Source organism: Delphinapterus leucas, chromosome 21 (assembly GCF_059928025.1).
Source record: "Delphinapterus leucas isolate spDelLeu-1000000601 "Yukka" chromosome 21, BTC_Dleu_Yukka2, whole genome shotgun sequence".
Taxonomy (NCBI): Eukaryota; Metazoa; Chordata; class Mammalia; order Artiodactyla; family Monodontidae; genus Delphinapterus; species Delphinapterus leucas.
In genome coordinates, this window is record NC_143149.1 from 34,509,478 (window position 1) to 34,526,787 (window position 17,310).

The window sequence follows — 17,310 nt, forward strand, 5'->3', positions numbered from 1 at the left end:
ATGCTTTCAGTTTTTCACCATTGAATATGACGCTTGCTGTGGATTTGTCATATATGGCCTTTATTATGTTGAGATAAGTTCCCTCTATGCCCATTTTCTGGAGAGTTTTTGTCATAAATGAGTGTTGAATTTTGTCAAAAGCTTTTTCTGCATCTATTGAGATGCTTATATGGTTTTTACTCCTTAATTTGTTAATGTGGTGTATCACATTGATTGATTTGCTTATATTGAAGAATCCTTGTATCACTGGGATAAACCCCACTTGATCATTCTGTATGATCCCTTTAATGTGCTGTTGGATTCTGTTTTTAGTGTTTTGTTGAGGATTTTTGCATCTATGTTCATCAGTGATATTGGTCTATAATTTTATTTTTTTGTGATATCTTTTTCTGGTTTTGGTATCAGGGTGATGGTGGCTTTGTAGAATGAATTTGGGAGTGTTTCTCCCTTTGCAGTTTTTTGAAAGGGTTTGAGAAGAATTGGGGTCAACTCTTCTGTGAATGTTTGATAGAATTCGCCTGTGAAGCCCTCTGGTCCTGGACTTTTGTTTGTTGGAAGACTTTTAATTACAGTTTGAATTTCATTACTTATGATAGGTCTGTTTATATTTTCTAATTCTTCCAGGTTCAGCGTTGGAAAATTATACCTTTCCAAGAATTTGTCCATTTCTTCATGGCTGTCCATTTTATTGCCATAAAGTTGTTTGTAGTAGTCTCATAATCCTTTGCATTTCTGCAGTGTCAGTTGTGATTTCTCCTTTTTCATTTCTAATTTTATTGATTTGCACCCCCTCCCTTTTTTTCTTGATCAGTCTGGCTAAGGGTTTATCAATTTTGCTTATCTTCTCAAAGAACCAGCTTTTAGTTTTATTGATCTTTGCTGTTGTTTTCTTCATTTCTATTTCATTCATTTCTACTCTCATCTTTATGATTTCTTTCCTTCTACTGACTTTGGGTTTTCTTTGTTCTTCTTTCTCTTGTTGTTTTAAGTATAGGGTTAGATTGTTTATTTGAGATTTTTCTTGTTTCTTGAGGTGAGATTGAATTGCTATAAACTGCCCTCTTAGAACTGTTTTTTGCTGCGTCCCATGGGTTTGGGGTTGTTGTGTTTTCATTGTCATTTGTTTCTTTGTATTTTTTAATTTCTTCTTTGATTTCTTCAGTGATCTCTTGGTTATTTAGTAGTGCACTGTTGAGCCTCCATGTATTTGTGTTTTTTACAGTTTTTTTCCTGTAAGTGGTTTCCAATCTCATAGCGTTGTGGTCAGAAAAGGTGCTTGATATGATTTCAATTTTCTTAAATTTAGTGAGTCTTGATTTTTGACCCAAGATGTGATCCATCCTGGAGAATGTTCCATGTGCACTCGAGAAGAAAGTGTATTCTGCCACTTTTGGGTGGAATGTTCTATAAATATCAATTAAATCTGTCTGGTCCATTGTGTCATTTAAAGCTTGTGTTTCCTTATTTATTTTCTGTTTGGATGATTTTTCCATTGGTGTAAGTGGGGTGATAAAGTCCCCTACTATTAGTGTGTTACTGTCGATTTCCCCTTTCATGGTTGTTAGCATTTGCCTTATGTATTGAGGTGCTCCTGTGTTGGGTGCATAAACATTTATAATTGTCACATCTTCTTCTTGGACTGATCATTTGATCATTATGTAGTGTCCCTCCTTATGTCTTGTAAGAGTCTTTATTTTAAAATCTATTTTATCTGATACAAGTATTGCTGCTCCAGCTTTCTTTTGATTTCCATTTGCATGGAATATCTTTTTCTATCCCTTCACTTTCAGTCTGTATGTGTCACTTTCAGGTCTGAAGTGGGTCTCTTGTACATGGCATATATTTGGGTCTTGTTTTTGTATCCATTCAACCAGTCTGTGTCTTTTGATTGGGGCATTTAATCCATTTATGGTCAAGGTTGTTATTGATATGCAGGTTCCTATTACCATTTTCTTAATTGTTTTTGGTTTGTTTTTGCAGGTTTTTTTCTTCTCTCATGTTTCACGCCTAGAGAAGTTTCTTTAGCATTTGTTGTAAAGCTGGTTTGGTGGTGCTGATTTCTCTTAGCTTTTGCTTGTCTGGAAAGCTTTTGGCTTCTCTGGGTAATCTGAATGAGATCTTTGCTGGGAAGAGTAATCTTGGTTGTGGGTTTTTCTCTTTCATCACTTTAAGTATATCCTGCCACTGCCTTCTGGCCTGCAGAGTTTCCACTGAAAAATCATCTGATGACCTTATAGGGATTCCTTTGTGTGTTATTTTTTGTTTTTCCCTTGCTGCTTTTAATGTTTTTTCTTTGAATTTTGTTAGTTTGATTAATATGTGTCTTGGTGTGTTTTTCCTAGGGTTTATCCTGTATGGGACTCTGTGCTTCCTGGACTTGGGTGACTATTTCCTTTCCCATGTTAGGGAAGTTTTCGACTGTAATCTCTTCAAATATTTTCTCAGACCCTTTCTTTTTCTCTTCTTCTTCTGGGACCCCTATAATTCGAATGTTGGTGTGTTTAGTGTTGTCCCAGAGGTCTCTGAGGTTGTCTTCAATTCTTTTTTCTTTATTCTGCTCCTTGGCACTTATTTCCACCATTTTGTCTTCCAGCTCACTTATTTGTTCTTCTGCCTCAGTTATTCTGTTATTGATTCCTTCTAATGTAGTTTTCACTTCAGTTATTGTGTTGTTCATCTCTGTTTGTTTGTTGTTTAGTTCTTCTAAAATGTTAAACATTTCTTGTATTTTCTCAATCCGTGCCTCCATTCTATTTCTGAGATTCTGGATCATTTTTACTATCATCATTCTGAATTCTTTTTCAGGTAGATTGCTTATTTCCTCTTCATTTATTTGGTCTTGTAGGTTTTTATCTTGCTCCTTCATCTGTTACACATTTTTTTGCCATCTCATTTTTTTTTCTTTTTCTTTTTTTTTTTTTTTTAATGAATGGTATTGCATTCCTGTCTTACTGGTTGCTTGGCCTGAGGCTTCCAACGCTGGAGTTTGTAAGCTATTGGGTAGAACTTGGTCTGGGTGCTAAGATGAGGATCTCCTGGAGACCTCACTCCGATGAATATTCCCTGCGGTCTGAGGTTCTCTGTTACTCCAGTGGTTCAGACTTGGAGCTCCCACTGCAGGAGCTTCGGCCCAGGCCCAGCTCGTGAACCAAGATCCCGCAAGCCGTGTGGGGTGGCAAAAAAGAGAACAATAACAAAGTAGAAGATAAAATTAGACTAGGAAACTAACAGATATATTGAAAAGAATATAAAATTAAAAATATAGATGAATCAACAACTGGAAGGTACATCAGTACCACAATAGTAAAAAAGAGGGGGAGGGAAAAGAAAAAAAATGGGAAAAGGCCTTGGCTGTGGAGGGTGGTGCCTAAGCAAGGGCAAGGTTTGGGTGGTGGGCAGGTCCTATGCTCAGGACCCACAGGGCTGGAAAAGGCCCTGGGGGCTGTGGGGGGTGGGGCTTAGGCTCAAGGAACAGAAAGGGCCCAGGCATGCCCCCCACCCCTGGTCTCAGAGGGCAGGGGACCCAACCTGGGAGCCCAGCAGGCCTCCTGGGCTCGAGTCCGGGGGGGCAAACGCCCTCCTCTCCTGCTCCTCCTGTCCTGGATGGTTCCTCCCGCCTGCCTCTTCTGATCTCCCCAGCCTCCCTCCTGTGCCCCCAGGGACCCATGCGGCCTGAAGGGGCTTTGGAGGGCAGGGGATCAGCCTGGGAGCTCAGCCGGCTCTCTGGCCTGACTGGGCCAGAAGATCGCCCTCCACTCCTCTCCCACTCCTCCCGGAGGGTCCCTCCCCCCTGCCTCTCCAGATCTTCCCAGCCTCAGGGGTGCCGATCCTGTCTGGCCTCCACTTCTCCCTCCCTCAGTCCCCCCTACCTCCTACTGGTTCACTTGGAGGTTCCTCCCGTCTCCTTGGTCGTCACAGTCCCCCCCAATGGCCGGCAGGTGCCCTAGTTGTGGGGAGACTCCAACGCCGTGTCTTCCCATGCTGCCATCTTGGCTCTGCCTCCCTGTGCAGTGTATTTTAATCACATTATTAAAGGAGATGATCAGCTTCAGACCATCTACTGATTAGTTTACAAGGGAGTGGAATGCAGTTGCCCCTTTATTTTCTTTTGTCAGGGTGGAGAGTGATATGGTGTTATCAGAAATTTTTAATGCCATATCAAGGCAGTGAAGCAACATAGGCAAAAGCTGTTTCTCATGAAAGTTGTAAACTCAGAATTCCAATGACATTTTAAGAGTATCTCAGGAAAACAAGTTAGTCTATCTGCAAATGATTCACTCTTCCTTTCCTGCCCACTGGAATTGGGATTCATTGATCCCACTTTGCACAAAGAAGCTTCTGTGCAAAGAGTGAACATGTAAATGTTTTTGCATCATTTTTTTTCTCCTTAGTTTTCACGCTCAGCATTTAGAAATAGTTGCTTTGCAAATGATTCATTTCAAATTTTTATAATGTGGTTGTATTAAAGTTGATAGTATTGCAGGTATTACATGCTTATTTGAGAGCTGGCCCAGAAAAGCTGCAGCCTAGTATAGAAAAACAAAACAACCCCAAAAAGCAAAAAACTGAAAACCCCCATCTTCTGGATCATGCCCAGAGGAGTCTGAACCTGTAGAAGGGTGACGAGTCCAATTGTTTCCTGGAAATTAGTGCTACTAAGGCACGTTCAGCCTGTCTCATTCTGTTGGTGAGCTTGGTCGGTCTCTGTACACTGCCTCGCACACGGGTGCCCTCTTCTGGAACACCGAAGGCAGGGACTGAGAAAAATGAGTGAGGTGAAAAGTTCCCTGAGGAGGCAGACCTTCTAGGTGACGCTTACTAAAATTCATCATTGGTAAAGACTGAATTTTGACCTCTGTGCTGAGTTTTGATTATTAGGTTTTGTTTATGGTTCTCTTATAAGGGCCCTGAAATCATTTGTAGGTAAGATGCAGTCCCATCTAGAGAAATCTATTCTATATAAACATCAAAAATGTGTTCATTTGAGGCAGTTTTCTTTAGAAAAATCAAGTATTCATTGATACTGAGAGCTAACATTTGTATATGATTACTAATAGCAGTTTACATTTAATAAAATGCTGATCTCGCCTGATCATCCAAATAACCAAGTAGTAATCTTAGTGGTGCAAGGGGTGGTGTAGTGATGAAAATGGGTCTGGTGATGGCAGCTGACATTTATTGTTTACTGTGTGCCAGACTCTGCCCTAAGCATTTACACAGATCTTCTCATTTAATCTTCATAGCACTTCGTTCTTTCCATTCTGTAGATGAACAAACTGAGGCTCACGGAGAATAATGAACTTACCCACAACTGGTGGCTGATGGAACCCATGTTTGAACTTGGCAGTCTAACTGGAGCTTTTCAACAGATACTCGCTTTTAGCATCTTCTAAATTTATAGTTGTTCCTTACTGGCAAACTGAGTGCTTGCCTGGAGAATCTCATTAATAAATTAAGGGGACCTCCTAATTCTTTCACTGTAATGGAGTTTTATTCAGATGAATACTCTGCTAGACACATTTTTCGGGTGGCACATTTTGGAGTTCCTTGGTCATGTAGACTCTCACCCTGTGAGGGCACCCATCAGTGTGTGGGCAACTGCTGTGCCTGTACTGAGTTCCCACAGGTAGCTCTGCCTGGATATACTGTCAGCACCTTATACTTATCATGTCTTCAAGTCTTTGAATCAAACTCAGGGTTTTTCTCCTCTGTCTCCTGTTTTTCCCCATATGCTTGCACACTCTCTGCTCTCTCTTTCTCTAGCTCCCTTCCTCTCTTCTTAACCCTCTCACCCCCTCCCTCTCCCTCCTCTCCCACCCCCTCTCTCCCTCCCCCTCCCCCTCCCCCTGGTATACATTCCTTCTTCTTCCTGAGGTAAGAAGAGTGCTGAGGCCTGTGTCAGGCCAACACTCTGCCTGAGACAATCTCTAGAAAGCACTACTCCCAGGCTTAACCAGTATTAGATACTATTAGGTAAATGGCACCACTGGAGGTGCTGTAGCTGTTTTGAATAACCTCATTTACGTTTCCCTCAAGATTAGGTGTAGAAAACTGCTAGAGCTCATCAATGAATTCGGTAAAGTTGCAGGATACAAAATTAATATGCAGAAGTCTGTTGCATTTCTATACACTAACAATGAAAGATCAGAAAGAGAAATTAAGGAAACAATCCCATTTACCTTTGCATCAAAAAGAATAAAATACCTAGGAATAAACCTACCTAAGGAGGAAAAAGACCTGTACTCTGAAAACTATAAGACACTGATGAAAGAAATCAAAGATGATACAAACAGATGGAAAGATATACTGTGTTCTTGGATCGGAAGAATCAATATTGTCAAAATGACTATATTACCCAAGGCAATCTAAAGATTCAGTGCAATCCCTACAAATTACCAATGGCATTTTTCACAGAACTAGAGCAAAAAATTTAAAAATTTGTATGGAAACACAAAAGACCTCAAATAACCAAAGCAATCTTGAGAAAGAAAAAAAGAGCTGGAAGAATCAGGGTCTCTGACTTCAGACTGTACTACATAGTAATCAAGACAGTATGGTAGTGGCACAAAAACAGAAACATAGATCAATGGAACAGATTAGAGAGCTCAGAAATAAACCCACACATCTATGGTCAATTAATCTATGACAAAGGAGGCAAGAATATACAACGCAGAAAAGACAGTCTCTTCAATAAGTGGTGCTGGGAAAACTGGACAGCTACATGTCAAAGAAGGAAATTAGAACACTTCCTAACACCATACACAACGATAAACTCAAAATGGATTAAAGATCTAAATGTAAGACTTGATGCTATAAAAGTCCTAGTGGAAAAAGTACACAGAACATTCTTTGACGTAAATTGCAGCAATATCTTTTTGGATCCATCTCCTAGAGTAACGGAAATAAAAACAAAAGTAAACAAATGGGACCTAATTAAACTTAGAAGCTTTTGCACAGCAAAGGAAACCATAAACAAAACAAAAAAACAAACTATGGAATGGGAGAAAATATTTGCAAACAATGTGACCAACAAGGGCTTACTCTCCAGAATATACAAGCAGCTCATGCAGCTCAATATCAAAAAACCAACAACCCAATACAAAAATGGGCAGAAGATCTAAATAGATGTTTCTCCCAAGAAGACATACAGATGGGCCAGAGGCACATAAAAAGGTGCTCAGCATTGCTAATTATTAGAGAAATGAAAATCAAGACTGCAATGATGTATCACTCCACACTGATCAGAATGGCCATCATCAAAAAGTCTACAAATAATAAATGCTGGAGAGGGTGTAGAGAAAAAGGAACCCTCTTGCATTGTTGGTGGGAGTGTAAATTGGTACAGCCACTATGGAGAACAGTATGGAGGTTCCTTAAAAAACTATAAATAGAACTACCATATCCTGCAGTCCCACTCAGGGACATATATCCAGAGAAAACCATAATTCAAAAAAGCCACGTGCACCCCAGTGTTCATTGCAGCACTGTTTACAATAGCCAAGACATGGAAGCAACCTAGATGCCCATCGACAGAGCAGTGGATAAAGAAGATGTGGTGTATATAAACAATGGAATATTACTCAGTCATAAAAAAGAATGAAATAATACCATTTGCACCAACATGGATGGACCTAGAGATTATCATACTAAGTAAAGTAAGCCAAACAAAGACAAGTATTGTATCGCTTATATGTGACATATAAAAAAAAAGTGGTACAAATGAACTTAATATACAAAACAGAAATAGACTCACAGCCGTAGAAAGCAAACTCAGGGTTACCAAAGGGGAAGAGGTGGAGAGGGATAAATTAGGAGTTTGGGGTTAACATATACATACTACTATATATAAAAAAGATAACCAAGAAGGGCCTACTGTATAGCACAAGGAACTATACTCAATATTTTGTAATAACCTATAAGGGAAGAGAGTCTGAAAAAGGATAGATATATACGTATGTATTACTGAATCACTTTGTCATACACCTGAAACTAATACAACTATTCTTCAATAAAAAATAAAATAAAATAATTTTTAAAAAATTTTGATAAAAGGAATATGTTTTTAAAAGATTAGATTAGGTGCTATCTCTACTCTGCCTGAGAAATAAAGGCCATAGATAATGGTGGCCAAGAAGATTTCCTTTCCTTTCTTAGAGGCGATTTATGCTTCTGGGTTTTAAGTGTATCTCACTTACGGTGTTGTACTTAGAGCTCTTCTTGACTGACTTTATTCTGGCTTCCCTGAGTCTGCTGGTTTCAGGCCTCTGTGACTGCATCCTCAGCTTGCAGAATGGCAGCCGGGTCATAGTGCTCCCTTCCAGTCCTTTTATTCCACTTGTGACTGGAGTTGTTTCTTCGCCCTCTTTGGGATTCTTCTGACTTGCCTCTGGCTAGCTTATGTATGAAATTGAACTAGGTGACTGTGGTTGTTTTCTAAATGCAGGGCGCACACCTTAGCCTAGTTTATTTTTTTATCCTAGTTTTATTACCACAATTAAATAAAAATTTAAAGACATTTAAAAAATTTAAATTCAAAGAAAATATGAACTAAGACAGTGTATCTGGTACCCTCTGCTGATGTCAGTCTCCTTAGAACTTTTCGGGATCGGTTATACTGAACTAGAAAGTTAGTGCCCCATGTCATTGCTGGCAGAACGCAGAAGACCTCAAAGGAAGTGGACACAGCTGCTTGCTCAGTTCTGCATCCTTTCAACAGATGGCTGTTGAATAACCTCAGCCTACTCTTCTGATGTGGATACAAAGTGAAGTTTAAGATAGTGGTAGGTGAGAGAGGTGGGACTTTAAAAAAGCAGAGCTGTAATATCCAGGTGCTCTGAGAATGCAGCCGGGGGGGTTGGAGTACGAGTCTTAGAAAAGCTGTTATTTCACTTGGGTTCTTGTAGGATCATTGAGTTTGCAGAATTTTTGGGAACCCCAGGATTTTAGGGTGGGGGTGACAGGAGCGGCAAAGGGAAGGACGTGGGAAAGGGGTGTAAGAGCACAGCTTACATCTCTGTGCAGCCCAAGCATGAAGACGATGGAGGTGACCAGTCTAAACGGGCAGTTGGGGTTGGCTTGTGAAGGGCCTTAACGACATGTGGCAGAGCATGGGCTTTTACCTTGTGTAGGATATTTGTGAGGGAGACGTTTTATCACATCCATGGTGGCAGTATGCAGGCTGGGAAGGAAGGGTGAAAATACAGAGAAAAGAGGGTTTTCCTTTTGTATTTGAAGGACATTAGGGAAGAATCAGCAAATCATAGTCAATTGAGAGAAGATCTTGGTAAGACAATAGAAAAATAGTAGGAATAAAAATTAAATCACAGAAGCAAGTTGAAACAAACCCAGAAGGAGTCTGATCGAGAACAAGCATTCAGGAGATAGGGTTACCAGATAAAGTCAGGATGCCCAGTTAAATTTGAATTTTAGATAAATAATAAGTTTTTTAGTGTCAGTATGCCCCATGCAATTTTTGAGACATACTTTCACTAAAAACTGTTTTTTGTTTATTTGAAATTCTGATTTAACTGGGTGTCCTATTAATTTTTTTGGAAAACGCAGTAATCAGTATGATAAAAAGGTTATGAAAAGGCTTGGTGGTCAGACTCAGTGATCTGATCCTTCTTTTGATGATATTGATGATAGAGTGTAACCACATATGTTTGGAGGTGTGAGGTATAGGCCTTAGTGAAGCATTTATATATATCACAGGGAGAAGCTTTTGGGAAGTCTCTTCTATATTTAAGTGACTGGTAAGGATTTCACCTTAGGAGATTTAAGTTACTTGATCAAGAAGAAAAGCGGAACTGTAGAAAAGAAGGGAAAATTCAAACTATTGAAAGCATCTAACACTCAGCAGACTAGATGGACAATGTCTTGTGTATTCCAGGAAACAAAACAGGGGTGTCCCTCCTGCTGAGAGGGGCCATCCGGTTTGCTTTATCAAGTGTGAACAAGGCAGGGCTGCCATTGTTGTGTATGCTCTTGGTATACAGTGGACCCTGTGTTCTGGCTTCTGTTTTTATTAGTACTGTAAAAACATACAGAAACCCCAACAGTAAACACTTGCAAGAGTGTGAGGTCATAGTCATATGACCTCACAGGGAGCCAGGTCCTTGGAAGCCCTAGTGGACCAGCAGACAGTGGAGATGGGGGATGAAGAGTCCTGGGAAGGGGCTTGTGAGAGGAAGCATGGCCCAGGCGCACCCTTGGCTCCAAGATATGGGTTCTTGGTGTCTGTCGTACTGCTGGTGAGTTGGTATTGCCATCATACTGCCAGGCTTTCTGACTTAAAAGGGGCAATCTCTATTCTTGTTCATGTTCTTTCATAAATTGTGAATGGGGCAGAATGAAGCCATCTAGGAATGGAAGTATTTATCTTCATTTTATTCCTTATTTTCCTTTTTACTGAAGGTTTTCTCAAGAAGGTCCAGAGAAGTCTGATCCATACACATTTTTAAATTGCCTCCTTCTGGTGAATGTGAGGAAAATGAGGTGAAATAGGCTGGGCAGGATAGGAGAAAGAGGCAGCAAACATGAGGAATGAGAAACATAAGGAATAGGAATCAATACCGCATTTAAAAAATACAGTGTCGTTAGGGTAAGTCTGTTGTATTTGAACAACATCTTTGCAGTACTATGTATGTGGTACAATTACTTTTTTTAATGGAGTGATTAAATACATGCGGTGAATTTGCCCTGAGAAGTGAACAATGCTAAGTAGCAGTTTAATTGAGAAGAAAATCCTTTCTTTGACATTGTTTTTTCTACACAATAGCTAATATGCAGAGTAAGAGAATGCGCGGGAGCACAACTCCAGGGATTTTCTTTTCATAATTATAAAAACTACTTGATTGTAACTCAACTAGTTCTTAGAGTAAATATTTTACATTTTCACCACTTATTTAGGAAAACACAAAAGTGTGAGCTGGCCTTTAAAAGAAGTGTCCTCTATGAATTTACTTACAGGTTTGCTGTATATAAAAATTAAATACTCAGTTTTCTGAAAGTGTAAATTTCACAAAACTGGCTGGTAATGTGAACTTTATAAAGGAAAGTTTAAGATGAAAAAATATTTAAATGTATTTACACGAAGAATTCATCATAATGAAGCAAGTTATTTTAATTGGTGGGTATTTCTTTTGGAAAATTGTTTAAGGTGGCTGATTGCTTAGGGAGGGTTACCAAACATCTTGGTTTGCCTGGGTCAGTTCCGGTTTGTGTCTGTTGTCTTGGTGTTGACTATGGTTTAGCATTTGACTTTGACTTTAAAAAAATGAAGTATTATCATTAATAGTTGCAGTAGAATAAGTCAGCATGGGTTTGTAACCCTCCACTTTGTACTTGCCGCTTCTCCACAGTCTCATCTGGAATGCGTGAGTTGACGTGTGCATTGAACAGAAATTTCACATAGTTGAGTCTAAAAGACTATGTGGGATACTCTCTCTCCCTTTTCCCTCCCCTTAAAGCTCCTTTCAGAGATAGCTTGTGCAGTGCTTGCTGATAAGTGAGCTTGGAGAGGGGCTGCTAGAGTCTGGCAGTGGTTGGGGACTCCGGGGACTCTGCAGCCCCCAGGCGCTCCTTGGTGCACCAGCTGGTTGTGCAGTAGCCCAGCTGCACTGAGTGATAGTGAAGCTGCCAGGCTACCACTCAGTTGGTGGATCAGTGGGAAATGGGAAATTGTAAGTTAGGTAGAACAAGTGACAAAATAGAGATTAAGCAGTTCTGTTTAAAAATGTCTTCACTTTGCTGTAATGATTTTTATAAGTTTACAACTATTTTTTTTTATTGGTAATGCTTTTTTTTTTTTACCTTGTAACAATTATAACTACATATTTAATGATTTTATCATCCCTGTTTCCTTTTCAGAGTGTCCTTGTTTAGACAATAAATTGTTCTCTACTTACAATTTGGGCCAAGTTAAAGAGCTATGGGATAGGGCAAGGGCCTGCAGACTAGGATTCAGTGTAGCCTGGAATGGCTTTTACATTTTTAAAGGTTGTGAAAAAACAACAAAAACAAAGAAGCATGTGTGACCAGGGTCCTTATGTGGCCTGCAAGTCTGAAATATTTACTCTCTGGTTCATTGCAGAAAAATTCTATGTCTGCTTTACAGTCTACAGTAAGTGTGTTGGAAGGCTACTTAAGCACAAGTAGTTTACCACGAACATAGCTTTGTTCTGTTAGAAGTCCAAAGGAAGGTCTGGAAATCACAGTGTTATTGGTTTTAGTGTTACAGATGCATGCTGCAGCACCTGGCTAGAGCAGAGGTTCTCACAGTGTGGTTGTGCGGCTTCCTGAGACCCTTTCAATGGGTTTGTGAGGTCAAAATTATTTTTATAATAACAGTGCAGCATTGTTTTCCTTTTTCAATGTGTTGATACACACTGATGGTACAAAAGCAATGGTGGGGGCCTTAGCACAAATCAAGGTAGTAGCACCAAACTGTTCTAGTTGTTACATTCTTCATTGCCATGCATTCAAAATAAAAATAAAGGGCAGTTTCACCTAAAGATGTCCTTGATAAAGCAGTACCAATTAATTGCTTTTCAACACTTGGGTATCAGCCTTTTTAATTTCACATGCAATGAAATGGAAAATATGCATGAAGCGCTGTCTAGGAACAGCACTCATGTAGTTTGAGTTGTGAGCTATAAACTAGTTGCTTTTTTCATGGAAATGCCACTTTCCTTCAAAGTCTGACAAACTGTGGTTTTGGCAAACATTTTCTTGAAAATAGAGTTACTTAACTACTTTAAGGAAAACAACCATCAATTTTTGTTGCCAATGGTAATACTTAAGTTTCAATCAAAAATTAGAATTTTGGAAAACTTGTATCTACCACCAGAAGTCTGGCAGCTTCCCAGTACTTAAAGACTTTTCTGAGGATATTAGTGGTGACATTAATAAATGTTATTTTTTTAAATAATAAAATGTGTCAACAGATATTTTGCAAGTGACCAGTTCATGTGGCAGAATCATGCCTGGGTAAGATGCATTCAAAGTGTGAGACTTTTTTTTTTTTTTAATTAATTAATTAATTTATTTATTTATTTTTGGCTGTGGTGGGTCTTCATTGCTGCACGCAGGCTCTCTCTAGATGCGGCGAGTGGGGGCCACTCTTCATGGCGGTGCGCGGGCCTCTCACTGTCGCGGCCTCTCTTGTTGTGGAGCACAAGCTCCAGATGCGCAGGCTCAGTAGTTGTGGCTAACGGGCCCAGTTGCTCTGCAGCACGTGGGATCCGCCCAGACCAGGGCTCGAACCCATGTCCCCTGCATTGGCAGGCAGACTCTCAACCGCTGTGCCACCAGGGAAGCCCATGTGAGACGTTTTTAATATGAGTACAAAAAGTTCATTGGTACAAGTTTAGATTCTATATTGCAGCTAACTTTTAAGAGACTACCACTTGTTTTATTTTGGCATCATCATATGAAAAAAGAATATCCACAATTAAGGATATTAAAATGCTCCCTACTTTTCTAACTAAATATTTCTGTGAGGCCAGATTTTCTTAATACTTTCAACCAAAATGATGTATTATTACTGAGTGAATGTAGAAATGGCTGTGAGAATCCAGCTGTCTTCTAGTGTGCCAGGCATTAAAGAAATTTGTAAAAGATGTAAATCACTGTTGCTTGTCTCATTAAATATTATGTTATTGTTTTGGAAAATATAGTTATTTTTAATAAAAATGTATTATATTCATGAAATGGATTTATTATTTTTAAATGAATATTTAAATTTTTCTGTTTTAATTACTCATGCAGTGAATATCACTAGATATAACTTACATACATAGAGGTCTTTGGAGTTCTCTATACTTTCAAGAATATAAACGTCCTGAGACCAAAAGGTTTGAGAACTGCTCATCTAGGGTTTAAGTAATCACTTCTCTAGTATGTTAAAATATAGCAACTGAAAATATTTTTGTGAATAATTAAGCATAAGATGCTATCATTTAAAATAGTTTTTTCATTTGTTCTACAATATTGTGATAATTTCATTAGCTACTTTCCTTTTTGCCACACAAGAACAATCTTTTCTATTCTTTTGTTTCCTTCTTTATCAGTTCTCACAGCAATGCTGGGGTGAAAACAACACTGCTAGAGGCTCATTCTGAAATGGGGAGTACTGAAATTCTGGAAAAGGAAACCTCAGGAAGTCTCAGTAATGGTACCAGCAGCAACGTAGAAGCAGCCAAAAGGTTGGCCAAACGTCTTTATCAACTAGACAGATTCAAAAGATCGGATGTGGCAAAGCACCTAGGCAAGAAGTATGTCCCATTCCAAGGATGGTGTCTGAGTGTATCCTTGTAGGGGTATGTGTGTGTTCTGATGGCTTCAATTTTAATAACCAAGTCTATTCTGTTTTCTTATAGCAATGAATTTAGCAAACTAGTTGCGGAAGAATATTTGAAGTTTTTTGATTTTACAGGAATGACACTGGATCAGTCTCTCAGGTATGATTAAACATCACTTCTGTTCTTTTTTGCTTCTAAATAATTAATTCTGAGAAGAGAAAATAATGTGCTGAAGCTAAAATCTGATTTTTATTTTTTTAAACCCACAGTTACTTTGTGATCTTAGCTCAGATTGTATTACAGATATTAAACATGGTGGAAAGTGGGAAAAATATATTGTTTTTATGAAATCACACATGAACTCATATCCTGCACCAAATAGACGACCTAGTAAAGAATGGTGGCAAAGTAAGTCTTGGAGAAATGGAATCTGTGGGAATCTGGTTTTTGAATACCTTAAAAAGGCACAGTTTACAGACTGTAGAATTAGATTTTCCCTAATCATTTTTTACAGTAGCCAAATAGCCCTTTAAGACAGTACTTTGGAATTAACTAATGAATGGGATAAAAATGAATATCAACATAATAATCAGCAGAAAGTATCTGTAAAACTGTTTCGGACAGTAGCGCCTTTTGCTGATCTGTTCAAGTGAAGGTGTTGGAAACACACTGACCCTCACATCTCACACGATACCATAGTATAAATTTCTAAGGGCAGCTGGAGGTAAAACCCAGTAAGCACTTAATCTTATAAACTTTATAACGTGTCACAGCCTGGAGGAATTCTGAGATCATCTTGTGTAATGCTCTAGTGTTACAAATCAGGAAACTGAGGCCTGGGAGGTGAAGGGAGGATGTTCCGTTAGAATGCACAGCAGTGAGTTAGTCTCTGGCTCTTTGCATGAATCAAGGGTACTAATAGGTTTGTCAGTGAAAACAGGTAAGGGTGGGGGAGGGATCTGTATTTTTGCTTTGCTCTCTCATGTGGTTTATAAAAAAAAGTTAAGAAAAATTAAAGTTAGATCAACATAATTTAGATTAGCTACAGAAAAGGAAGACAGCAACACTTTCATCATTGAAATATGTTTTATTGTATGTTTCTTTCAAAAGTAAGATTCTTAGGGCATTTTAAATGATTTTTTCCTTCCCATCTCATGTTTAGGTAAATGCATCTACTTTGTCAAGTGAGGGCCCTGGATACATCTATAATAGACAGTACTCTCAGTGACTCTGATCTAGATTGATCTAGATTGGTATTCCTAATTTAAGAAATAAATTAGGGTTTTATTTTCCAATTTCTTCCTCATGTAGCAAGTTAATAATATATGGTAGTGATAATAGGCAAAATAAAATTAACAGAAATCTACTGTGCTAATGGAAAACTGATGAATTCATAAAAGTGCTAACAAAAGTTCAAGATGAAAAAAAAATAACATGGGACTGAGTGAACTGATGAGGATCATTATAATTTTTGCAACTTTCTGTTTGAATAATAATAAAAAAAGAAATCTACTATGCATAAGACGATATAATTGTAATTTTAATAGTGGGTCGGTGGTGATTACAGTCAAGTAACAAAATGAAAAAAACCTGTGATCTTTGTCAAGCTTTAAAACATAGTCTACAGGGGACTTCCCTGGTGGTTCAGTGGTTAAGACTCCACACTGCCAGTGCAGGGGGCGTGGGTTCGATCCCTGGTTGGGGAACTAAGATCCACATGCTGCGTGGCATGGCCAAAAAATTAAAAAAAAAAAAAAAGTTTAAAACATAGCCTACGTGGTTATGCATCCAGACTTGTGTTCTTTAGTTTTTATCCGACTGATCTTTTAAAATGGCTACTTGACACTTAACATATGTGGAAATCACCCACCTTCCCAAGGCTTTTTTTGATGTATTGGCCACCATGTTATTGCTCTGTCATCTTTTATATTGACAGTTCCTATAATATGAGCATCAATATAAATTTATATTGAATGGCCATCTAGTAAGTGATTTTTAAAAAATAACTATAGAATATCTTACTTTGTATTGTTAATTTCTTATGTTTAAGTGAATTAACTTTAACTATCAAACATAGAGAGTATGGTAACATTTTCTAAAAATTCACCTTTTCCCCCTTAATTCTTTTTTAGGTACTTCTTTAAAGCATTTTCTCTTGTGGGAGAAACCCAAGAACGAGAGAGAGTTTTAGTACACTTCTCCAATAGATATTTTTATTGTAACCCAGATACCATTGCTTCACAAGGTAATCTGATGGAAATGCTTGAATTTCTTTCTTATAACAAGGGCTATTTTCCTCAATGTGTGAAGGTTACATTTTATTATGGAAAATATGGAAACTTATACAGAAGAAAATGAAAATCACCTAGTTATCTCTAATTACCTAGAGATAACTGTTACTAACAGTTTGATTTACTTCCTTCTAGTCTATTTGTACAATATTTTATGTCAAATTGGAATCATTAGAGTTTTGTTTCCTACTGTCTTTCCCTTTCATTGTGAGCATTTTCTCATGTTATCAAATATTCTTTAAAAGCCATGATGTTTAATGACTGCATGATATTCTTTACTCTTGTTTTAGTTACTTTTACTCCATTTTCCAGTTCCATAGTATGACAGTATACTTTCTTTAAATTGCTCATGGTTTGTCACTGAGATTTTATGTCAGTGTGCATTGTAATAAGTAAAATGCTAGTTTTCTTCTTTCTCCTTCCTATACACCTGATCTCTAAGCTTCTTGATGAAGGGCATGTATAGTTTTATGGTTAGTTTTGGAAACATTTGCAAATCTCACTGGAGTTTGTGGTGTGTCTCTGGTGCTCTTTTTGGACATTCATTATTACAGCACTGACCACTGACTCTGATTTATGATTTTAATGATCTATATTTGTATTTATTATTTTAAAAAGCAACTTTAAACTATTTAATTTTTGATATACCCTATGAAGATAGGTCATTTCTCCGTTTCAATTCTTATAATAAAGCAAAGTTTTCAGGGTTTGAAGTCAAG

General features: G+C 38.3%; 1 protein-coding gene across 3 annotated transcripts in view; it reads left to right on the forward strand.

The window, feature by feature from the left end:
* PSD3 (pleckstrin and Sec7 domain containing 3) overlaps positions 1 to 17,310 on the forward strand; it is a 572,386-nt gene that overhangs the window by 248,978 nt on the left and 306,098 nt on the right. For 2 of the 3 annotated variants that reach the window (XM_022571390.2, XM_022571392.2), the window contains exons 5-7: positions 14,070 to 14,273; positions 14,379 to 14,459; positions 16,433 to 16,545. In XM_022571390.2, coding sequence (XP_022427098.2) covers positions 14,070 to 14,273; positions 14,379 to 14,459; positions 16,433 to 16,545 — 398 coding nt within the window. The other variant, XM_089903828.1, reaches the window with a different exon arrangement.